The sequence below is a fragment of the Carettochelys insculpta genome, chromosome 6 (genome assembly GCF_033958435.1).
Source record: "Carettochelys insculpta isolate YL-2023 chromosome 6, ASM3395843v1, whole genome shotgun sequence".
In the NCBI taxonomy this organism is placed as follows: domain Eukaryota; kingdom Metazoa; phylum Chordata; order Testudines; family Carettochelyidae; genus Carettochelys; species Carettochelys insculpta.
In genome coordinates this window covers 78,837,737-78,863,040 of record NC_134142.1, presented here as the reverse complement: position 1 = coordinate 78,863,040, position 25,304 = coordinate 78,837,737, and the positions used below count along the sequence as shown (strand labels likewise).

Here is a 25,304-nt window from a genome sequence, read left to right as displayed (position 1 = left end):
CACCCACTCTTAAAAATGCCCGTAAATTCTCCATGTAGTAAAATATGTAATTTGCTTAACTGATGCTGCATCTTAATTGGCGTAACAGCCAGTGTCTAAGTATTAAACGATATAAAAAGAAAAGAACTACAAAGATGAGAAGTACACATACTTCAAGTATTTTCAGGTCTCCTACTGTCTCTTGCATTATGGTGACAAATCTTTTGTCACTATGCAGAATGATGGTTAACTCTGTAGAGAGCTTCCTTGCTAAAGCAAAGCCTTTATATAGTCATAAATTCAACACTACACCAAAAATTATGGAACTTTGAACTATTACATCCAAGACATAGAATTCTTAAAATTTATAAAATACCCTTCACAATGGAACAGGTCAAATGGTTTTCAGTTCATAAAAATGCTTTTAGCCACAGAACGTGATAAAAAGGTTCCTGTAGACATTAATTTTACTTCTAAAAATTCAAAACAAACTTATTACCTTCCAAGTATTACATTAAATGTGAAACAATAAAACCACCCTTAGATACCAGTATCACACTACAGTAAACCCTCAAGTTTTCACGCAAGTCGAGGGTTGCCACTTGGTTCCCAGCTCCCTGCCACTTGAGGCAACTGGGAAGCTGACCAGCTCATGGCTGGCCAGGTTCCCACTTCCCACAAGTGGGGAGCCGGGAGCCAGGCTAAGAGCCTTCTCCCTCCCTTCCCCCCGCCGCAGGACTGTGGGGTCTCCCCTCCCCACCCTTCTCTTGAATATTAAGGAAATCTAAATAGCGATATTTTTGCCCATTGTTTTCTTACATCTCAAAGAAGATGCTATCATGAAAACAGCACTTTAAGTTTAGCTTAATACAACAACTTGCATTTTTGGGCCATAACACTTTCAAAGTCTACAGTAAATGTGTATATTAACAGCATTACCCACTCCATGCCTAAGTTGCAAATCAGCTTTCTTGTCCCATAAACTGTAATAAATTGGTACATCTATTTGTTGGACAGCATCTTTGAAAAGGCAGCCTCATTTCAAAGAATTCTGTATATTGGCACAATGGATTGCACCGTCTGTTGTCTCATGGAACACTGATTTGGTGACCAACATTCTTTCTGATAGCAGATGTGACTCGTGGTAGCACATTACATGGAACATTTGCATTTGATTCTGCCTGCCAAAAGTGACTGGGGTGGAAGTGGCTAACTTTGGGTTGACTCCTGGATGTATCTATTTAGTTCAAAGAAACAGACTGTGTAAAAGACAAGTTGTAGTGAGGATATTTGCTACTGCAGCCGTGGGGTTGTGGGTTCCCACCAGTGGCTTTGACAAAAGAAACTGCCATTGCACATTCTAGCTAACCCTACTCCTTTATCCACCATGTACTGGCTTTCTTACAAAGATTGCCATAGTGCCAAGCTTCATAGCACAGTTCTCTACCAAAGGCTCTGTGCCAAAGGAAACCACACTAGTTCAGCAGCAACTGAAATCTCCTATGGCACTTCCATGTCTATAGTGATTGGTTATACTGAAGTCAGTGGCAAAACTGCTTTGGATTTCAATGGCACCTACATGAATTTCTTTGTCCATGAAAGGGGACAGGAATGGCTCATAGAATAATAGCCATAGAATTCTCGGGCTGGAAGGCACCTCAGAAGGTCATCTAGTCCAGCCTCCTGCCAAAAGCAGGATCAACTCCATCTAAATCACCCCAACCATGACTATGTCAAGCCAGGACTTAAAAATCTCTAAGGACGGAGATTCCACCACCTCTCTTGGCAATGCATTCCAGTGCTTTACCACCCTACTGGTGAAACAGTTTTTCCTAATATCCAACCTACACTTCTCCCTCTGAAACTTCAGATCTTTGCTCCTTGTTCTGCCATCTGTCAGCATTGAAAACAGTCTCTCTCCATCCTCTTTAGAGCCCCTTTTCAGAAAGTTGAAGACCACTATCAGATCACCCCTCAGTCTTCTCTTCTGCAAACTAAGCAAGCCCAAATCTCTCAGCCTCTCCTCATGGGTCATGTGCTCCAGATCCCTAATCATTCACGTTGCCCTCTGCTGAACCCTCTCCAATGCATCTGCATCTTTTCTACACTGGGGGGCCCAGAACTGGACGTAATTCTCCAGATGTGGCCGCACTAGTGCCAAGTGGAGGGGAATAATAACTTCTCTAGATGTGCTGGAAATGCTTCTTGTAATGCACCCCAATATGTCGTTAACCTTCTTGGCTACAAGGCCACACAGTCGACTCATATCCAGCCTCTCATCCTTTGTAATCCCCAGGTCCTTTTCTGCTGCACTGCAACCTAGCCAGTCAGTCCCCAGCCTGCAACAGTGCTTGGGATTCTTCCGTCCCAAGGGCAGGTCTCTGTACTTGTACTTGTTGAACCTCATCAAATTTATTTTGGCGCAATCCTCCAATTTGTCTAGGTCACTCTGGTCCCTATCTCTACTCTCCAATGTATCTACCTGACCCCTAGTTTAGTGTCATCTGCAAATTTGCTGAGGGTGCAACCCATCCCCTCATCCAGGTCATTAATAAAGATGTTGAACAGTACTAGTCCTAGAACTGACCCTTGGGGCACTCCACTCGAAACTGCCCACCAACCAGACACTGAACCATTGACCACTACCCATTGGGCCTGTCCATCAAGCCAGTTTTCTACCCATCTTACAGTCCACGTATCCAATCCATACTTCCTTATCTTATGGGCAAGAATGTAACAAACGCTTCGCTAAAGTCAAGGTATATTACATCTATTGACTTGCTCAAGTCCACAGAGCCAGCTACCTCACCATAGAAACTAGTAAGATTGGTCAGGTACAACTTGCCGTTGGTGAATCCATGTTGACTACTCTTGATCACTTTCCCCTCTTCCAAGTGCTCCAAAATGGATTCCTTGAGGATTCCCTCCATATTTTTTTCAGGGACTGAGGTGAGGCTGACAGGTCTATAGCTCCCTGGATTGTCCCTCTTGCCTTTTTAAAGATGGGCACGACACTTGCTTTTTTCCAATCATCTGGGACCTCTCCCAATCTCCACAAGTTTTCAAAGATAATAGCTAAAGATTCTGCAATGACATCAGCCAATTCCCTCAGTACCCTTGGATGCACTAAATCCGGACCCAGGGATTTGTGTGTGTCTAGCTTTTCTAAGTAGCTCTTAACCAATTCTCTCCCCACCAAGAACTGCCCACCTCCTTCCCATACTGCACCGCCTAGTGCCGTAGTCAGGGAGCTGACCTTGTTCATGAAGACTGAGGCAAAAAAAACATTGAGTTCCTCAGCCTTTTGCACATCATCTGTCACAAGATTACCTCCCTCATCCAGTAACGGCCTCACACCATCCCTGATAACCCTCTTATTGTTAACATACCTGTAGAAGCCCTTTTTGTTGCCCTTCACATTCCTTGTTAGCTGCAGTTTCAATTGTGGTTTTGCTTTGCTGATCACTGCCCAGCATTCTCCAGCCACATATTTATACTCCTCCTTAGTCATCTGTCCAAGTTTCCACTCCTTACACAATCCTTTCTGAGTTTAAGCTTGACAAGGATTTCCCTTGTAAGCAAAGCTGGTTGCCTACCATATTTGCATTTCTTACTGCACATTGGGATGGTTTGTTCCTGTGCCTTCCACATGACCACTTTAATATACTGCCCGTTCTCCTGAGCTCTTTTCCCCTTCATATGAATTTCCCAGTGGATCCTACCCATCAGTTCTCTCAGGCAGTCAACATCTGCTCTTCTGAAATCAAGGGACTGTGTTTCATGACGTAGAATTTTAGGTGAGAAACCATGATTTAGCTCATGCTGGGCATTCTCCTTCTGTATCTGAATGTCACCATGCACATTGGGTAGTAACATCATCTAAAGAAAAAAAACAACTTAATCTGCTTGATGTGTTATCCAAAGCAACCATCGTCCAAAGCATTCAGGGGTCAGAGACCCATAATTTGCATCCTACAGGTGGGGATTTCAAACAGTTTACCATGAACAATGAAGTAACAAAATTCAACAAACCACCAAACCAATGCTCGTTTGCCATCTCTCTGTCAGGAAAAGAAGCTGAGGTTAGATAACATTTTAGCTAACTCTGACCAGTCTCATATCTTTTCTGCCTAGGATCTGCATCAGCCAACTAAATCAAGGTAAACATTACCTTGCACCTGTATGAGACAAGAGTTGAGGCTAGGTCAGGGTTAAATAAAATATATTAGTTAACCCTGATTTTTTTTCCTAATGTAGACATACCCACTGTGAAATATACATGCCTAATGCAATCTGGAGTGCAGAGTGAAAGAGAGCAGGATGTTTGATTAAAAGTGGGGTTTAGTTTAGTGGTGAATATATAAGGCTTCTCTGTTGCATTGTTCAGGTTGAATGTGTTTTTTTTTAATCACAGATACACTGCATTCTAACCCCTTCCTCCAAAAATTAAACCAGGAAAAACTGTTCCATGACCAGTGACATGAATTCCAAACTGTGCAAGTATCTTGATCCATCCAGTGCAAAGAGACAGTATGTGTGGCCTGGACACTGCCACTATTTGCCATCACTAATAGACATTCAAGGCAGACCCTCATTTGGATTAAAGAAAACAAGAGTTACAAAAAAAAGTCACCATTTAATAATGAAATATATAGGACAAAGCAAAATAGTCAAAATTTAATATATGTGCTATACCTTGAAATTATGGAAATAAAACTTATCACAGGAGGTTACTAAAATGAAGGGAATAAAGAAAAGGTGCCACAATAGTCTTTGGATTGACAACCAAGAATGACCTTCTGCTCCTCAGAATCAGGAAGATGTTGCTGAGAAGTTTATACAGTGGAGACCACTTAACTACAGAGCCCAAAAGTACTGACCATCAATTCATTATGCTGACCAGGCTTATCTTGAAAATCAAGTACGCATTTTATCAGAGAATTGAAATGAACAGAGCTGCCACTATGTACTCACCAAATCCCAAGCTCTATACTGCAACAAAATCTAAGCATGCTGAAAGTTGTAATTTATCAGTGTGAGCCAAAGCCTTTTTATTTAAGATACACAAGCATCCCGGAATCCAGCAGCTTGTAAAGTTAGAACGTAAGAGAGCTTGGTATTTCAACAGCAAATCCTACATGCAGTCTGTGCTTGTCAAGTGAGATCACAGAAAGCTTTCAAATGGAGACAGGGAATTATGTTTATGAGTGGCATCATTTCTTCACTGTGGCACTGACATCTGCTTAATCAGTGTCCCCTTTGCATTAGCATATAAATCAAAGCACAAGAGACTTGGGAGTTATTTCTTTAGCTGTTAACAGAGTTCAGCACAAAGACAGATTCCAATTTGAAAGGCTGCTGCACACAAACATTTTTTGCCAGCAAGACATACTCTTATCCAGGCTTTTTATTTAAGTGGACCGCACTGTAAATTTTGACTCACAAACATAATATAGCCAGTTATATTGTATAAGATTAAAAAAAAAAAAATCTTACAAAACACAATGATAGGTTAAATAAATAAAAACATCAGTTAAAAATACAACATACAATTTCTTCTGTGCAATATGAAAAATATTACTTTCATCTTTGACCATTTGCATGGCTCAGTCTTCTAGAACCCACTAAAAGTAATACTGACAAACAAAAGGAAAGTGATTTGCTGACAAATCAGTGCTCTGAGGCTATTAAAAAAGGGCACATTGGAATTTGTAGTTTTCCTTGCAGCACAGCAGTGAAGCAAATTAATTTAAAGGGAAAAAAAAGTCAAACATTGGTAAGAATGTTAATATATAAAATATTAGTTTAAAAACTCTAGAATGACTTTAGCAGAAATGGAGTGTGTACATTAGGGCTTACAACATACAGCATATCTGAAGGCAAATTCAGAGAATGCTGAAAGGCTCACAGCATATTACCTATGGCAAGGAAATATTGCAGCTTTAAAATAAGCTGCACAAATAGTTCTCTCTCTCTCTCTTTCACATGAAAGTGTGTAAAAAGCAAATCAGCAAATAAACTCTAAAATAGATTTATACCAAAAAATCCTCCCCCTTTTTCCCCCTTTTAACATTGAGTTTACAGCTTCTGTCCATTTATTCTGAACTATTTTTGAATTTCCTTCAGGAAAAGTCAAAGTTGTGTTTTGCTGCTATGAACAAGTTCACAAGACAATGTATTAGCAGAAAGAACCTCTGCAGACTACTCAGATTTGTTCCTTGTTGCTCTTTTTTAAATTGTCTGTGATGAGACAGGTCAGATGTCTACTCCCTTGACGAGAGAAGCCTCCAGCGTAATGTTGAACTCTTGCAAGGTCTGCAGCACTCGAATCAAGGAATTAACAAGGGTATGATCTTTAATCAATGCTATGTCCTCATACATCTGTGCTGTGATTGGACAGTCTGCAAGCAAGGCGATCCAATGGTGTAAGAGGTGGTCTCTGAGATAGATTCCAGAATTTGAAAACAAACAAAAACAAAACACAAATACCAAGTTAATGGCCTCATTTTTAACAAAATAGTGTTCATCTTTGAAAGAGAATGTCGAGGCAGGGGTGTCCAACCTACTCAGACTGAAGGCCAACCATATTGTTTCAAGAGTAAAAAGCCACAATACTCGTGGACAGATTCGCTCGGCAGTTCCTGCTTTGCACCATGCAGACAAGGCAAAAGGAGCAGAACTTACTCACTGGTCACCTGCTGAGGAATCTGCCAGTTGGCATAGGGCTGGCTCCTACACCTCCCACTGCCGCCACCTCCCCAAAGGTTTCGGTGGGCACAGAGGAGGACACAGAATTGCTGCTCTCAGCTGGACTGAAGCAGATCATCAGGTAGCCCCAACTGGTTGTTCAATCTCAGCTTCTTACCCTGCACCCCTCACACACTCTCTTGGGCAGCTTTTGGTGGCTGTAGGAAAAGGGAGCGGCCCTTTGCAAGGCATTCCCCTACATTCAGGGTCAACTGAGCTCCCACCCTGCTCTCCTTGCCCAACTGTTCACTGTTTTGTTTTTTTAACATTGCATGAATTTTCTGAAACCTCAGATCTTTTGAATTTTGGGTGCGCCTGTGACCTGAGGCTGATTGAGATTCTCTTGTATGTGCATCGAGTTTGATTAACCACTACCCTCTATCTCAAAATCTCCAAGACCTTTGCCAACATTACTCCATCCCCACAGTACAAGCACCCTTGTGATTTCATCTCACCCTTGGCAAATCTTAGGTATAGGATTCAAAATGTTCCTCTATACCTGGCTCCAAGGCACACCAGCATCTGAAACTTGCCATCCTTCCCAATGTTTCTAGGAGTGTGGTTGATAGCAGTGATGAAGCGACAAAAATTCCTGGCTCTAGTCTGCCAGTTCTCCTCTGGGACTATTTCATTCTGGTCCAGGGTCTCATAATATGTTTGTGCTTTTTCTTGAAAGAAACAGAAAAATAGATGATGGTGCGGGGGGAGTTTATCAACGGAAATACCAATAACTATACATATGCTATGGAGTTGTGGTTAGGACAGAGACGAAGGAGGCAGCACTACAGGCTTCTGTTCCTGTGGGATAGTAGACAACTACAATATACTTCAGTGTAACAGCTACTACAAAAGTGTACGCTGAAGTTATATGACCATCTGTAACGCGATTAAAAGACCCTCAAGCTGACAAGCTTTGTGGGTATAAGAACAGTCATCAATGACACATTGGATTCGGACTCAGGACACCTGGGTTTCATTCCAGTTTCAACCACAGGCCTCCTGTGTGATTTTGGGTTATTTATTCCACTTTATGCCTCAGTTCCTCATCTTTCTGACCACCCAGGAGTGCAGAGAGGATTAACATCTATTTAATATTGTGAGGCAATCAGATACTTTGGTGATGAGGGCTATGTAAATACCTAGCCAGAACTAGGAAGTGCTCTTTAAGTGACTCGCTTCTAAAAGGTTTACAGATTCGAGAATACTAATATCACTGTGTAGTTTCTAGTGATTGTATTAAGATAATTTGGCCACTCAGAACTTGGCTGCACATTATATCTTTCACATGTCTCTATTAAAAACTGCATGTGGCAATCTGACCCACGCTTTCAACCACATTAAACTCCTCAATGTAACCAATTCATCCTTACACCATTTCTTTACGAAATATTCAAAATAATTAACACTGCTAACACCACCCTACTGCCCAGCATGTTAGAGTGCAACACATTTGCTATATAATGTCAATGTTAATACCCACAGAACAGAGACACAGTCTCCGTTCACCATCAGGGAAAAAGGAATCTTATGCTGCATCAGTTCCTTCCTCAAGCTGATATACATTGGCAAAGCTCCAGGGACTTTAATGGAAGTACATCATTCACACCACCTGAAAATCTGGCATACAAAGTGGTGATGATGCTACAGAATGCAAATATATGTACTTTACAGCAACATACTGGCTGGTATGTTTTCCTCACACTTACCTAAAAAGTCCCAAATAAAGACATTTTTGAAGAGCCTGGGTGATTTAAATCCATGCTGAAACACCTGCTCAAGAGCTGAAACAAGACCATTCTCTCCACACAGCAACAGAGTGAGACTGCCTCTCTGCCAAGGACATATGGAAACAAACATTCTCTTTTCAGTTTTCCAGTTTGTACATAGAAAAGTAATGATGTGTGTTACCTATGACCAACATTTTTAACTGGGTGCCTAAAGTTAAGCTCCTAAACCCATATGTTAACATCAAAAATGTATTCTGATTTCCAAACATCATGAGAATCCAATAGCATCTGCTGATTTCTGACACTTCATGTTAACCCCATCACAATGAGGCTCATGGAAATCTTCAGCATGGTCAGAGCCTGCAATGTTTAGACTTTGAAAATCCTATTCCTTACTGTAGTGGGAGCTGTTAGTGACCTCTGTATAGGAAAACCTCTCTCTGCTAACCTGAGAATTTTCCTTCTTCATTTCACCAGGTAGCCCAGCTGGCTTGCACACTGAAGGCCAGAGCAGACCTGTCAGTCACTGGCTGCAGTGTGCCCTGCCTCCTAAAGCTCACGCTAGTTGAGAGAACTTCCGCAGCCAGAATAATTCAGGTCTACCTTTTCTACAAGACAGATTGTGTAAAATGCACTTTCTGGGCACAGGAGACAATGTCTCTTCTAACTGCAGAGCACTGTACATTCTAATTACATCAAATTCAAATCCCTGGGAAAATTTTCATCTCTCTTCTAGACGAACCCTTTGTCTCCAGGGTGGATAAATCTGTGGATCTGGATCTTAGTTTTCAAAGAAAGGAAATTTTCTGGTAAGCACTAATATATTTTCCTATTCTTCATGTGGTGGTCCACAGAGCCAGAACAATGGGTTTGACTTTTGGCATGCACACAGTGTGTAAAGCAGGTAAACCTAAATATGGACACCCAAAACAAGGTAGTTTGTACATAAATCTCCTGATCTGCCCTCAAGCACTAAGGCACGCAGACAACTTTTGCAAAAAGAAAGGAATGAAACTGGCTAAGACTGGATGACAAATATGAAGAATTTAATGAACAAATAAACAGCAAACCTTAATACAGGAGACGTAACTACTCTGCTCTGAGACTGTCAGTGCTCCTAAGGAACAGACTTTGATGCTTACCAAAGACAGAATACTTCTTAAATTTGCTTAGGAAATTACTGCTATCACAGTTGCAAGGACTGTGCAGTACTGGTCTCAAATAAAGCTCCCAATTTCCAGTTAAAAAACAAAATCTGACTGGTGACAATGACCACCAAGAGGCTAACTCTAATGACCAGAAAGGTCACCACCTGCTGCAGTGATTCAATCTAGCTCATGCTGCAAGAAAGAGAAAGAGGTTTTCCAATGCTAGGCGCTCTGACCAAGCAGGGATGAAATAAGTTTGATCCTCTAAGAAAGCATTTAATGTAAAGATTGATACAAAAACTTGCTTTTTCTTGAATGTGCTGAAAATGTTGTACTCCAGAGACTTGACCTTTTGCCTGCACATGTTACTACACCCAGTAAAAGCCTACTGGGAGGAATTCAAGGCTATGTTTTACTGATTTAGCAGTCAGAAAAAGTAAATTCTGTTGGTTGGCTTGCTTTTGGGGTCTCTGAGAACAATGGCTTCATCCAAGTATTCACTTCAAATTTGTCCAGACCCAGATGCAGGATTAGTTTTACAACGGCAGAATTCCTTGATGAGACAGAGGCTGCATCTCCATTACGAGATAAAAATCGAATTTAATTCAGTTAGCTCGAATTTACCAGATGACTGTCTTCACTCAATTTTGGGTGCACTAATCTCGAGATTACAAAACTGCAGTTACCTGGCAGGTATAGTGTCAAGCTCGAATTCAGAAGTTCAAATAAATGCAAGTGTGGAAGCGCCGCATCTTAAAAGCGAATTTATTAGCCTCCAGAGATGTCCCATATGTGACCCATATTGCCCCTCTCAGTGCTCCGCTCTGGCTGCTGCTCTCCAGTAACAGGAAGATCCTGAATTTCCAAGCAGGATCAGCAAGCCTTTAGCTGTGGGCTCATGTTGGTGTGACAGCCTGAGAAATGGCTTCTTTCTTTCTCTGCTGTTAGCCATGTGAGTGCATCTACCCATTCAAATAGTCCCTGCAGGGAGTTCGCGGCTCTGTCTATACACTTGCTTTTTTTCCTGCGCTGCCTTGCGCCAGCCCCTGCCCTGCCATAACACGTCAACATGGGTGTGCTGGGTGTCATGCTTGCATAACACACCGAGAAACTTCTTCTCAGCAGTTTACGTTTGCGTGCGAACCCTCTTCACTCCCCCACAGATGCCACACAGTCTGGGTCTTTCCTCCACTCAGCCACATCACCGGGATAGCCCCCAACCCAACCCAACCCAACAAAAGGATGTGCCACCCTTCGGTGCTGACCATGCTGCCAGTCATGTGTTTAGGGGCTTCAAAGGCAGGAAAGGCAGGAAAGACATTCTGGGCTTTGCTGCTGCCGTGGGGAAGTCTCTCACGGCGGTTAAGACACTGGGAGTTTTGCTGCTGCCGTGGGGAACTCTTCCCCAGCAGTTAAGATACTGGGGGCTTTGCTGCCGTCGTGGGGAAGGAACGGCTCAGCTGGTCATCCACTGACCCCCCTCCACCGTGGCCCATACCTAGGCTTGCTGCTGTCACCAGGGCAGGACCGCTTCAACTGGTCATCCTGCCACACGCGCCCCCCCCACTTGTTCCATGGCTTGCTGCTGCCACTGGGGAAGTCTCCCCTGGTGGCTAAGGGACTTGCTGCCCACGGGGGAGCAAGTACTTCAACTGGTCATCCAGTAACGGCCCTCCCCCCTGGGCCTGTGGCTTGCTGCTGCTGCTGCTGGGGAAAAGTCTCCCCTGGCAGCTAAGGGGCTTGCTCCCGCCAGGGGAGTACCATTTCAACCAGTCATCCAGTGACACCCCCCCCCGACCCCTGCACATGGCTTATACCTGGGCTGGCTGATGCCAGGGGACAACCAACAATTCTTTTTCTTCTGTACAGTCTGGGACCCAGCATTTAAGACTCTCCCCAAACACCAATACAGTGTAGGGGGAAACCAAAAAAATCTGTCTTTGTTCCTACATTCTTCTCAATGTAAGAAACATTCTGGGCCCCTGCACTATTTTCATGGATCACATGCAATGATGGGAGGGGGAATACTCAGTGGATGGCCAGTTGAGAACACAGTTGTTGCACGGAAGCCTTACAGTGCACTGGAAAGCCAAAAACCCTTTCCATTAACAACATAATGTATGAGGAAACCAAAAACTCTCTTTCTTCCTACATTCTTCACAATGTAAGAAACATTCCAGGCTCCTGCATTATTTTCAGGGATCACATTTCAGCAATAACGGGAGGTGGGATAAATGGCCAGTTGAGAATACAGTCGCTGCACCCGTGTTGGCAATATAATGTGTGGGGAAACCATAAATTGTTTCTTCTAATTTTGAGTGTCTTCTGCATTATTTCCAGGGATCAGGAGAGGAAATGATGAACATGCAACAGGGGAAGATGACGTCAAGACCAGTGAGCATACCCAGAATGCTACAGGGATGAGGGAACTGTGACTTAGCTTTCCACAATGCACTACTGCAACAGCTGATGTTAGCCAATGTGTGTGGCAGCAATGACTTGACTCTGCTGGGAGCACGGTGTGACACAAGGATGGTAAAAATCAAATTTATAAATTCCAGAATTAGAAAATTGATATAAATTCAATTTTTTCTCATAGTGTAGACGCAGCCTCAGGGACGTAAAGATGAAATGGCAGGCTAAAATCAATCCTGAAAGCCAGAAAGGCAAATCCAGTAGCACTGCTGCTCTCTCATTCCTATTTTTTGCACTGGTCTTGGCAGCAGTGGAAATGACTGAACCACAGAAGAGATCTTGCCCAGCTTTACAAGATGTTTATTACCACACTGCATCCCAAGTCCTGACACAGGGAGGCCACTGGACACTTTTTTTTTCCAGTGTTTCAAGATAAAAAGAAATCAAGTCAACCACTGATATAAGTAAGTCAAACGGATTTAAGATAACACATTTCTGGGTGTAGGGGAGACTTTTCTAATCCAACTGCTGCCACGTAAGGGCTACGTCTACACTACAGTGATCTTGCAAAATAAGTTCATCTGGAAGATCTCTTCTGAAAAAACTTTTCCAAAGAGAGCATCCACACACACACACACACACAAAAAAAAAAAAGAGATTGAAAGATCGATCTACTCTTTCAATAGAGAGCATCCACACAGCCTCAGCTCTTTCGAAAGAACAGGCCAGTGATCGAAAAATCCAGCACCATGAGGACTGCTCTTTCAAAAGAGGGGCCTAGGGAGCATCTACACATGCTTTCCCCCCCGCCCAAAAGAAGTTTTCAAAAGAAGGCACTCTTCCTGATCCAGGAGAGGAACAGGGCTTCCAAAAGAAGAGCCCCGTTCTTTTGATTTCAGATGGAAAGAGCATGTTTTGTGTGTAGATGTTCTTTGCATGTTCTTTTGAAAAAGGGCTGGGATTTTCCAAAAGGACTTGCTAGTGCAGACACAGCCAACTGGTGGCATTCCTCTCTCACTTGGTGGGCAGTGCAGAGCGAGTTTGCCAACTTTGCTCCAACTAGGACAGGAAACTCTCTCTCTGTGGTGGGAATGATCACTTGTTAAGGCCAGAAGGTGCAGTGCTCTGAGAGTTCAACTGAATCATGGCACTCCAGTTGTAAGTGATGCACTTACGCCTTCTGGTGTCTGTACCATCTTATCTTTTTGCTTCAGCTTTCCCTCTACACAGGACTCTGATCTGAAAAACTGTCTTGGAAAATAAGTGAATTTCATTCTTACCTAAAGACAATATTACTGCTGTGCCAGACAGAAATGCTGGGCACTCAAGGAAGACCAATGGTAATGATTAAAGCCACACTCTGCTTGTCCCCAATTCTCCCAGACTAGAACTAGGATGTGGTGCTCTGAGATAATTTCATTCACATAGTGGACTGTCCATGGGCTGCTGACATTGGGTTTCCGAAAAAGCTGTTCTTTAAATTCTTGCACAGCTCCAAACAACACACTCTCTGGACAATGTCAAGTGACCTCATTTGATCAACGCTGTATGAAGCCTTTTTTGCTCCCAGACAGAGAGCTTGACACCAATCAAGGGTTCTGCTTCAGACAGGGTTGTTTGAGAGACCTGAAGATAGCCCTGAGGCAACAGATGACATTTGCATTTGTTTTAGTTAACACTTGCAAAGAGATATTTCCCCCCCTTTGTATTTCAGGAACTTCTTCAACTTGTCATATGACTTGCTCCTATTTATAGTGCCAGCATGGAATCAAGGTTATAAACTGACTTCTCCAATTACTATGAATAATGCTGGTTTTCCATGAAATTTTCCTATCACTTAGATAGCTTGGGACTGAACTGTCTGAACATCAGATCCCAAGGAACAACGCAAAGGACATGCAAACTCTAGGCTGAGAGGGATCACATTTGCAACACTGTCTGCTCCACGTTGGCATTGATTGTGTGTGGGAGTTATTAGGGTGTCCAATGACAGTTCTGATTTTTTTTTTGTTGGTCGTCTGATGCTAGAGGAGTTTTCATACCCCAAGGGAGGGGCCGAGACTAAGTTGACCTGGACTGCACTGCCATGAAGGAGCCACATAATCAGGTAGCCACTCTTTCAGGGGAAAACCTCTCTCAGTTTGAAATGCAGAGCTCCCGACCATCAGTGAAGACAGCCACAATGATCCATGGCAGTGCTGCCAAAACACATTCTAACTGGTGCACACTGAGGAGCCTTCCAGCTTTATAAAATGGAAGCCGGATGGAATGAATTGAGTGATGGGCTTTCGCCTGCCTGCCTCATCCAGGCTGCCGACCCTCTCATAATCCCGTCTTAACACTCTGCTGGAAGGAAGAGACACAGATGAGGCACAGCCAGCTGCAACAGAATCTGGGCACAATAAACTGGACATTAGAGTCCAGTGATCTCCAGTGGCAGCTAGGGACAATAGCCCAACACCTGCCTAATTTTTAGGTGGGCCAGAAGATCCCTGTCCTTCTCAAAGTGCATGATGAGCGATAGATAGCTACACACTAGAGCTGCTGCAGCTCTTCCAACCCCAGTTTCACAATACTGTGAGGCATGGCACTATACACTGAGTCTGTCCTCTGGTGCTGGAAGTTTTCTGGGGGAGTTCTCCTCCTTCCCTCCCAAAAACAAAAGAATTCAGTTAGAGGGTAGGCTGCATAGGGAGGGGGGCATGCACACCTAAAGGAATACGTGTGTCTGAAGGCTGGCCTTCTGTGCATTGACCAGTCTGCACTCTGAAAATGAGCAGGGGAACCAGCTCTGGTTTTATTTAATCACTTATTTCCCCTTTAGGATTTTGTAGCCTTAATCCTGTCTCAGAGGAGTATAACTGAGCTCAGAGTTGGCTTCAAAAATCTCAGGTTGCTTATGATGCCTCTGCCCTCCTGGGCTTAATTGTCTCACGTCCTTCAGATGGGTTCTTTCCTGTATCTTTCAAGGAAGAATGGGCTCACCAAACGTTCCACCACTCACCCTATTGCATAGGATTCACGTGGAGCACATAGGCCTGTACTTCCCCTAGAGCTCTCAGTCTGGGCTGAGACAGTAGGGTTTCTGGGAGGGTGGGTGGAAGGACTGTTACAGAAATGGCAGCAGCAGGACAAGGCTGGGCCCAGAAGGCCCTCAACATGCATTGGAACTAGCTGCATTCATTGACTTGCACCTATGACCCACTGGGAAGCACAGGCAGCCGACCTCTCCAGTCACAGGTCTGGTGTGGGCTACAGAAATTCATACATGATCTTCTGCTTGGTGTGCCGCCCTTCTGATTCTTTTAGTTCCCACAGGGAGACAGGGGAGGAGAGGCTGCCTGCCTCCCAGACAATTGTTTGCTGGTCCTGTCTGCCTCCTTTCCTGCCAGCAGAAAAGGGGACATTGAGTTACCCTGCCCAGCCTGGGCGGCACATTGCCCAGCAGAGCCAGCTTCTTCAATCTTCTTGTCTCACCTCCTGTGCGAGCCTGTGGAGAGCAGGAATCATGTAATGACCCCACTCAGAGGGTTCCGTGAGAGGGGAAAATAACTCCTTGCCCATGGAAACAGGCAAAATTTCCAACAGGATGTTTGCTAAGGGGAGAGCAGGAGACAGAGACCTTTCCATTTGTCACTGGCTTTTTGCAGCCCCTTGCTCACTCCCTTAAGCCTGTAGCAGCAACCATTGCTGCAAACCCCTCAGAATGGGAAGCAGAGCAAAAGGGGCACTGTCCCTAAAATCACACCCAGCCAGGCGCTAGACAGACATGTTATTAAGCTGAAACACAGTATACAAGTTTGGAAAAAAAAAACTGGACCTTCCCCTCAGAAAAGCTCGGTGGGCAGGGCAGGCTGGCTGAGACACTGGCCATTGCTGGAAAAAAGAAAAACAGAGGGACTTCAGGAGGAGGAGCATTCCCTTGTCACCAGTGACTGGCAGGTGTGGTTCTGCCCCAAAGCTGCAAACAGGCTGAGCCATCACTGCAACAGATCCGTGGTTTTAACATGACAAAGCATTTCAGCTGCCCTGCACTACCCATGTTGTAGTCAAAGCAAGGACTACTGAGGTAAGCATAATGGAGTAAATGATGCTCCAACAAGTAGGGGGAAAAGCTGCTGTAAAAAGGAAGCAGATCCCCAACTCCCAAAGTCAGATGAGGGTTACATTCATACACTCCAACTGTGTAAGATCGAGCCCACCTCGTGTTGTGGAAAATATGAAGCAATTACCTGCTCATTTATAGGACTCTTCATCACATGCTTGACTCTTGTCTCATAGTGCATAACTAAGACATGAGAAGATTTATGCAACCACATTAAAAATACTACAGGACACTTGAGAGCCCTATAGCTGAATCCTAGACAGAATTTGGCCCTTATTGGTGGTCTACATAATAGGCTGATTGGGTATGGACCAAGAACATAATATAGTACAGTTAACAGCAAAAGAGGTGTACTTGGAGGTATGCAATTCTAGCATATACTCTCACAAGTATCAGAAAAACAACAGATGAGTAGCTAGCTGCATAAAACCAACAAAAAATTCTCACCTCCTTTTCCGGTTTGTGGAAATGCTTGACAATGCCATTCACTGCTTCGCCAATTGCTTCTTGTATCTGACCTGTGTTTAACTCTGCAAAATAAGAAACATTTTTCACTTAGTTCATAAGGGTTTGCGGTGGTACTTACAGTCCAGGGTTTAGGCACATTCTTTATGCAGGCAAAATAAAAAAGCAGTTCAGTAGCACTTTAAAAACTAACAAAGTAATTTATTACGTGATGAGCTTTCGTGGGACAGACCCACTTTATTACTATTCCTTATGCAGGGTGACAGAAACCTGCGTTGTGACTGCCTGTGACGTAGATTTGTGCTGGACTGCCAGCACTTTTTTCTCCACACTCATATAAAGTTCAATTTTTTTTTTCTTTTTAAAGTCGAAGGCACAGACCTAAACCAACTCATGTTGCAATCAAAAATTAATATGGACATTGGTGTACATTTTGTTATCCGGGTTTTCTGCCTAGAGTTTGGGGGGAAATGTACCTTAAACGGTATGGGGGAAGGGGAGGCATCAAATTTAAGAGCCTTCGAATTTGTGTTATGTTGGGGGAAGGTACTGCTGTAAAAATCAGGGGGAGCTTGAGAAGAAAGAGGAACAAGATGGTATGCCAGGAATGTCCTGACAAGACAAATCAAAACACTTTGACCAGAAAGTCTTTGCAAATAACCAGAGCTCGTTTGTAGTTATTATACCTGGGATACACAGGCAAGAGCTGAAGGTCAATCTCTGTGGGCACATCTACAGTGCTGTTAAAAAACGTGGCTGGCCTACATTAGCTTACTCGGGCTAAGGGGCTGTGTAACTGCAGTGCAGATATTCAGGCTTGAGCTACCGCCTGGGCTCTAGGACCCTGCAAGGTGGGAAGGTTTCAGAGCCAAAGATCTCTACCAGAAGTAAGTACACAGTTGCATAGCCAAAGCCCTCAATGAGCTCTCACAGGTCAGCCACAGTGTTTAATCACAACGTAGACATAGCCTATGTCTCACTCATCAGCTACAGTTTACAGTCCAACACAAGAGGACACGGAAAGCCCAAAAGTAATGCAGGAGACTTATTTTGGGGAGGGCCCTTGAGTGGCAACAGGTCATTACAAACAATGCAGCACACCCCTTATGACTTACTTTGCTTGTTATTTGGTGATATACTGACAAATCTTCTGATCATACTTGGAGACTGCTGCAGCGGTGGGGTTCTGCACAGCCTTTCATCTGCCTCAGTATGTGAAGTTAGTAACTCTCCCACCAGGATCCTCTCTAAGCTGCCATCATCCATCCCCTTTCCAAGCCACCTCCCGCATGGAAACCTAAAGACAGAAAAGGCTTAGAGCTGGGGACTTGAAATAATCTGGCTTCTGGATAGCCTGACTGAGTTAAAAATTACTTTCTTACTAACATAGCAGCAAATAAACCAATTCTATTTAGTTGTAGCTCTTTTGGCCAGCAGAGGGAGCACGAGCTAAATATCCCTGTTCCAGATTTGTGCTATCCGTGATAATAAATGATGCAGATAAATAAAATACAAAGCTGTGGCTTTCTGTGTTCTGCTCCTTACATAAGACATTTGGTTTGAGAGGGTTTCTGCTCCTCCCCCATAACAGCATGGTTGCTGATGATATTTTTAACTTATAACACTGGAAAAAGCTCTGTTTAAATTCGGATGTAATTGTCTAGAAAAAGTTAACACACTGGCTCGTTCCTCAAATGGTCATGTAACCCAAATGTTAAACTCTTAAGCTTTTATCTGGTCACATGGCTTCTTTGATGTATCTATGATTACTTTCACAGCAGGCATGCACAAACAACAATCTCTACCCCAGAGTTTCAAATCACTGAAATATGGATATTTAGAACCCCAGGAACCAGGACGCTCTCCCTTTCAAGCCATGGTGGCTCAAATCAAACAAGCTCAGTTAGGAAAGCAAACAGTATCCAGAAACAAAATTCTGCTCCTTTGCTTGATGACCAACACACTGACATCATGAACAAAAAGGATTTACAGCTGTCTTCTCACTGACATAAAACTCTTATATGAATAAGAGATAGGGTATCGAGTCACACTGCATACAACATAAATCACAGGAGCAGTAAGAATATAAAACTTCTCTTATCCATCTCACTCATTCCGACATGTCTCTACACTGGCTATTTGTTTGGTCCCAAGGGTGCTTCCTTTTGAGATGCTTACCACTCTCAATATGTCTGTGTCTGGCTTATTCCTTTGGGTTGCTAAATATGAACCACATGCAAATTAAAACTTAGTTTTATTTGCATGAAAACCCTGATCCTGCTCAATATCAGGTCAATTCTCAAACCCTGTGGACCTCAGCACTTGAAGCTACAGCATCTAAGAAGAGCACTAATGAACAGATAGGTCTATTATACTAGCTCTATGCAAAAATTCTACTTACACAGTTTAAAATGCCAGGATGATACTTACTTGTAAGTATGCCCTGTTATTTCATTTCTGACCATAACGTATTCCACAAGCCACTTGGCATAGAGCCCTGAATTATCATGTCCTATTTGCACTGTGGTAAGTTTTCCCAGGTTCTGGCACTGCAAATTAAATAAGTTACCTGTTATAGAGAAACAAACTAGAAATTGACGTTTGCTGAGGCAGTGTAATCCAGATTAAAGGTGCAAGGGAGGGGAGTCGAGATTTCAGTACTAATCCCTGCTCTGCCACGCTCAGCAAAGGCCTTTCACTCTCCAAGCCTTTGATTCTTCTCAATCTTGTCTGTTTAGAACATAATATCTTTGAGCAGGGAGTGTCTCCTAATGTGTTTGTACAGCATTTAGTACAATGACAGTTATTGTAAGTACATCAGGACCTAGAAACTCCAACTAAGAGCTCTGTACCAAAGGATAATGCACTATTATATTAATACATATACACAGCGGGAGTCTACCATGACTGAAAAATAAGAACCTTCACATTCATTCTGACACCTTTTTCCTTTTGAACAGTGGCAGGATTTGGAAAAGAGAAGCTTGGATCCCCATTTAAAATACTGTGGGAACTTGCAATATCCACAACATTTCTAAAATGTTTGATACTAATAATAAGCAGACAGGGCGTTAGATACCCTAACATTTGGAGAAATATGGTTCACTCACTAAACACAAAGTGAACTGATCTAAAAAATGAACTGAAAAGTCAAATATAGCCAAAATCTAGGAGAAGTGGTGATGTCAAAATTATATTCTAAATTCATATTAAGCAAAGACATCTGCCCACTTCAGCTCCATTTTACCAATCATTCTGCTCTGCATATGGCTTAAATATGGATGTAGTAGTTTGATGAACACAAACAGATATTATTTGTGACTATGAAACTGAAGAACTATTACAAAAAATATGGAAAGTGAATTTAAATTGAACTAAGAATGTTTCCTTTAGTTAATAATACAAACCTCAAATGTCATCTCCAATATATTTCTGGGAATCTGCAGGACCCCTGTTTCACCCAACTCTCCTGAGATACAGATCCAAGGATTTGCAGTGAACATTGAGCCGCCAAGTTTCTTGCTAGGAACAATCAATATATGGTATGGAATCACTGCAAATACAAAAACACAACTCTTTTAAAAGAATACCCTCCAAAAAGACTAGTCACATAAAATAGAGAATTAAGCCTTTTATGTTAAACAAAGAGAAAAGGATAGTGTAATAATAATATAACCTGTTATCAAATGCCAAAGAATTAAACAGCAACTTTGGTACTGCACAGAAATGTCTGTAAACATACTGAGTGATCATCTGATGTTAATATAAATGCTACAGTATATTAAGAGAACAGAGGATGGCAAACACCACATTACAAAACAAAAATATACTTCAATGTGTTTGCATTTATTTACCACTTTTCATCTGAAGATCTTAATCATATGACTACAGTGGCTAGTGTCTCCATTTACACACACGAAAATTACAGCACAAAAAGTTAAATGATTTGCTGATGGTTATGCACGGAGAACTGGGTTTAAAAGCCAATTCTTCCATCACCTAGCTCTATGCCTACATTTTTGTTATATAAACACACATGCACTCTGAGCAGGCCTTGCCATTTGCCCTAACTCAGACAGATGTAACAAATGACATGCTGAAACTTCAATTTGTTAAACTAGTTTGTTGCCAGTATTTAAACAATGACGCTATTATATTTTAATATGTTAAATGTGATCCATATCCAATTCTATATAGCATGCACCGTGAACAATGCTGTACCACATCACATCAATCAGAATGTAAAAAGTGAAAAAAGTTTCTAGGACCAAATAATAAACTATGAATAAAAATATTTTTAAAATTGTAAGACACGTTGGCTGTATCTATACTAGCAAGTTCTTTTGAAAGGATTTTTCAAGAGAAGGGAGCTCTTTTGAAAGATCCCACGAAACATCTATACACAAAAAGCGTTCTTTCCAAAGTAAATCAAAAGAATGTGGTGCTCCTATCAAAATCACTCTTCCTTTCTCATTTCAGGAGGAGTGCCCACTTTCGAAAGCTTCTTTCGAAAGAAAATGTGTGTATATGTGCCACAGGCCCATTTTTTCCAAAGAGCAGTCATCATGGGGCCTGATTTTTCAGTCCCTGGCCTGTTCTTTCAAAAGAGCAGGGGCTGTGTGGAATCTCTATGTTGAAAGAGCAGATCCCTCTTTTGATCTGCTTTTTTGTGTTTGGACACACTCTTTCGAAAGAAGTTCTTTCAGAAAAGATCTTCCAGAAGGGCTTCTTTCAAAAGATCTTGGTAGTGTAGACGTAGCCATTGAGTTTGGGCATCAAGTACTTATTTTCTTTGCACTTCATATTTGAACAGAGAAACTGGGCTATTTCCTTCTCTGACTCAAGAAACACAGAAAATAAAAGTATTACTCGACTGCCTACTGTCATGCTACGGAACTTTAATGCATGGCCCTTAATTTACCAAACTGTTATTATACAGAATTCAATTACATGAATGGTCTCTGTGTTCTTTGGCAATTTCCATTGTTTTGTCATGAATAACTGGTTTGTTGTGAAAGCTGTTCAGCTGAATCAATTAATACATTTCTCTCTTTTTCTCATTGTCACCTCATCTGACAGTGGCCTCAAGAAAGCATTTGGAGCTGGATTTTCTTTAAAGCTTGCTGCCCGTGACCTTTAAAACTATAAAAATTCCTTTCTTTTTCCCCCTCCTTAGTGTATTGTTAATTGCACAGATAGAGACAGCTTAACAGTATCCAAAACAAGCACAGTATTGAACGTTATTTCTTCTTAATAAGATCTGTTGTATGGAGACATTTTTAACCTAAACCAAATTAAGTATGTCCCTCAGCCAATGATTTGGTGAAATTCGGTTGCTCTGCAATTCTTCATTTATGCAGTTAGCACTATGAAGTGGCAATTAAACAACATTATTGATCATTTTATTAGGTTCGTGTTCCACACAGGCACCTCCTATTGATCATAACGCTCACCCTCCGAGGGTAAAACAAACCCCTTAGTGACAGAAGGATAGCTACCACCACCTCTCAGGAATGATTTTAAAAGTGACAGCAATAGAACAGTATGTAGCTGGATGTGAACAGGAAAATAAGGGAGCTCTATGAGAGCATCACAACTGCTCAGAAACTCGCAAAAGGGCCGCGTCTACACATGCCGGCTACTTCGAAGTAGCGGCACCAACTTCGAAATAGCGCCTGTCACGGCTACACATGTTGGGCGCTATTTCGAAGTTCACATCGATGTTAGGCAGCGAGACATCGAAGCCGCTAACCCCATGAGGGGATGGGAATAGTGCCCTACTTCGACGTTCAACGTCGAAGTAGGGAACATGTAGTCGTCGTGTGTCCCGTAACATCGAAATAGCGGGGTCCTCCATGGCGGCCATCAGCTGAGGGGTTGAGAGACGCTCTGCCCAGCCCCTGAGCAAATTGGTGGCAGCGTGCAGTGGCCCCTTAAAGCTCCCCGCCCCCTGCCTTCCTGTGCAGGAAGCTGAGAGCACGTGCAGGCAGCAGCATTGCCACGCGGCTAGCCTGCACGCTCCTCTGCGCCCACACACCCCCACCCGCCGTGATGGCCACCCCCCAGCCCCCCAAGCGCCCCCAGGGGACGCCCCCCAAAGGGAACCAGGGCTCCCAGCCCAGCAGCCAGGCGGGGAAGCAACAGCGGGGCCCCTCCTGGATGGAGGCCGAGCTTCAGGACCTGCTGGGGCTCTGGAGCGAGAAGGAGGTGCTCCAGGTAATGGGGAGCAAGAGGCGGAACGCGGATGCGTTCGCTCGGCTGGCCAAGGGCCTGGCCGCCCAGGGTCACCCTGCCCGCACTCTGGATCATGTCCGGAGTAAAGTGAAGGAGCTGCAGCAGGGTTACATCCGGGCCCGGGATGCGGTCGGCCGATCTGGGGCCACCCCCATCACTTGCCCCTTTTACAGGGAGCTCAGGGACATCCTGGGCCCCCGGCACACCTCCTCCCCTCCAGGCACACTTGATACCTCGGCCGATGAGCCCCAGCAGGCCCCAGAAGTGGAGTCCGCCCCGGAGGCAAGCCCCGCACCCCAGGGGCCCCCCCAGGAGCCCACCCGTGGGGCATCGGAGGAGGAGGAGGAGGAGGAGGAGTCCTCCTCCAGCGACACCGGCCTGCGGATCGCCATCCCATCGCAGAGCTCCAGCCGGGCGTCCACCCACCGGGTGTCCCCCGACCATGGGAGTGGACCATCAGGTATGTACCCACCCTGGTGCACACCCCCGGGGTTGAGGGGCGGGGGTAACAGATATGACCAGGGCCCTCCACATGCCCAGATGACCATGGCCCCAAGGACAGCAGTGGCATGTCCCTCAGAAGAGTGCATCAGCCCCTGCCCCCCAGCACAACAGTGCCATGCCCCATCCCCGGGGCTGGGGGAAGCGGAACCTCTAGGGTCCCCCGGGGGGAGGGGGTGGGACAGCCAGCAGCAGCATCTCCTGGGGACGGGGATGGGGAACCAGAAGCAGAGGGGTGGGGGGACAAGGGCCACAGCTCGGGGCCCACACTAATGGCTGTCTCCACTCTTCTTCCCTCCCCCCCCACCCCACGCCCCGTGTTCCGCAACTACACCATCAGAAGGACCGGAGAGCACTGGCGAGGTGTCAGTGGTCCTGGACAGCCCACCGGGGCCATCACTCCAGGCCAGCCCCTTGGCGGAGGACCGACCAGCCCCACGGCGGGGAAGATGGCGGACCCAACACCACCACCCAACAGCAATGGACCCCCAGCTGCTGGCCATCCATCAGCAGCAGCTGGAGGTCACCGAGCAGCGGCTGCGGGTGGAGGAGCACCGCCTCCAGCTGCAGGAGAGGGCGCTGGCCTGGTGCCAGGAGGCATGGGGGGCCTTCATGCGGACCTTCGACCGTATCTCCGACTACCTGGCCCCCCATGCCGCGCCGGCCGCCGCTGCGCCCGCCCTGCCTGCTCCACCCGCTGTGCCACCCGCTGCGCTGTCTGCCATCGCACCACCACCCGCCACCGAGGGCCCTTCCGCCGAGGGGGACCTGGGGCCAGCTGACACCCGCCAGCCATATCTACTGGTCTGCCCGGCCCCCAGCCAGCCCTGGCCAGGGCTGAGGTCGAGGCATAGGTCGCGGCCGCCCACCCCCAGCGCTGGACATTAGGGGGTGTGGGGCCCAGGACATGCCCCCCCCCTTTGTATATATTCCACCCAGTTTAACGTAATTTTGTAAATAGTGTTTGTACGAGACCCCTGTTGTTATGCTGATCCTTGCCCCCCCATGTACATAGTTCTCCCTTCCTTGTCTTCCCCTTTCATCTTATCCTTATTTATAATACATATATATATATAAGTTTGATTTTGCCTGTAAATAGTTAGTCTTGATAATAATAATAAGAGTTCAACAGATATTTGATTTGACGAACAAATGTCTGCTTTCATTTACAAGAAAAGTGGGGGGGGTGCTCTTGGGTGCTCTGTGGTGTGGGCGTAGGGGCAGGGAGTGTTGTGGAGGATGGGGGGGTGCAGTGGGGGGCCTGCCAGCATTCACCCCGCGGCCTCGTCGAACTGGGCCCGCAGGGCCTCCCGGACCTGGGTCCCTTCAGGGTCCACCTGACAACTGGGCGCAGCAGGTGGCTGCACATCGACCCTGCCGGCCTCCACAGCCCAGCCCTGAAAGAAGGCCTCCCCCTTGCTCTCCACCAGGTTGTGGAGGGCGCTGCATGCACCCACAATCTGGGGGATGTTGGTGGGGCCCGCATCAAGGCGGGTGAGGAGACACCTCCAGCGCCCTTTGAGATGCCCAAATGTGCGCTCTACCACCTGGCGCGTGTGGTTCAGGCGCAGGTTGAAGAGCTCCTGGCTGGCTGACAGATGGCCCGTGTAAGGGTGCACGAGCCAGGGCCAGACGGGGTATGCCGCATCTGCGATGACGCAGAGGAGCATGGTGGTGTCCCCCACAGGGATCTCCCGCTGGGAGATGTAGGTCCCCGCCTCCAGCCGGCGGCACAGACCCAAGTTCCGGAATACCCGGGCGTCGTGGGTGCTGCCAGGCCAGCCCACATAAAATGTCCAGGAAACGGCCCCGGCTGTCCACCAAGGCCTGGAGGACCACTGAATGGTAGCCCTTCCTGTTTAAGTAGCGTCCTCCACTGTGCTCCGGGGCGCGGATGGGGATATGGGTCCCATCCAGAGCCCCGAAGCAATTGGGGAAGCCCAGGGTGGCAAAGCCCGCGATGGTGGCATCCGGGTCCCAAAG

At 45.1% G+C, this 25,304-nt stretch overlaps 1 protein-coding gene across 10 annotated transcripts in view; it reads right to left on the bottom strand.

Moving 5' to 3' along the window:
* Nucleotides 1-4,595: 4,595 nt before the first annotated feature.
* Nucleotides 4,596-25,304, bottom strand: part of DENND5A (DENN domain containing 5A) — a 116,306-nt gene continuing 95,597 nt past the window's right edge. For 8 of the 10 annotated variants that reach the window (XM_074997429.1, XM_074997431.1, XM_074997433.1 and 5 more), the window contains 7 exons: nucleotides 19,994-20,139; nucleotides 19,017-19,135; nucleotides 17,702-17,883; nucleotides 16,569-16,651; nucleotides 8,433-8,556; nucleotides 7,226-7,394; nucleotides 4,596-6,418 (listed from right to left, as the gene is read on the bottom strand). In XM_074997429.1, coding sequence (XP_074853530.1) covers nucleotides 6,235-6,418; nucleotides 7,226-7,394; nucleotides 8,433-8,556; nucleotides 16,569-16,651; nucleotides 17,702-17,883; nucleotides 19,017-19,135; nucleotides 19,994-20,139 — 1,007 coding nt within the window. In that variant the 3' untranslated portion in view covers nucleotides 4,596-6,234. Of the gene's footprint in view, nucleotides 6,419-7,225; nucleotides 7,395-8,432; nucleotides 8,557-16,248; nucleotides 16,305-16,568; nucleotides 16,652-17,701; nucleotides 17,884-19,016; nucleotides 19,136-19,993; nucleotides 20,140-25,304 lie in introns of those variants that run through there. The other 2 variants (XM_074997437.1, XR_012645989.1) reach the window with 2 other exon arrangements.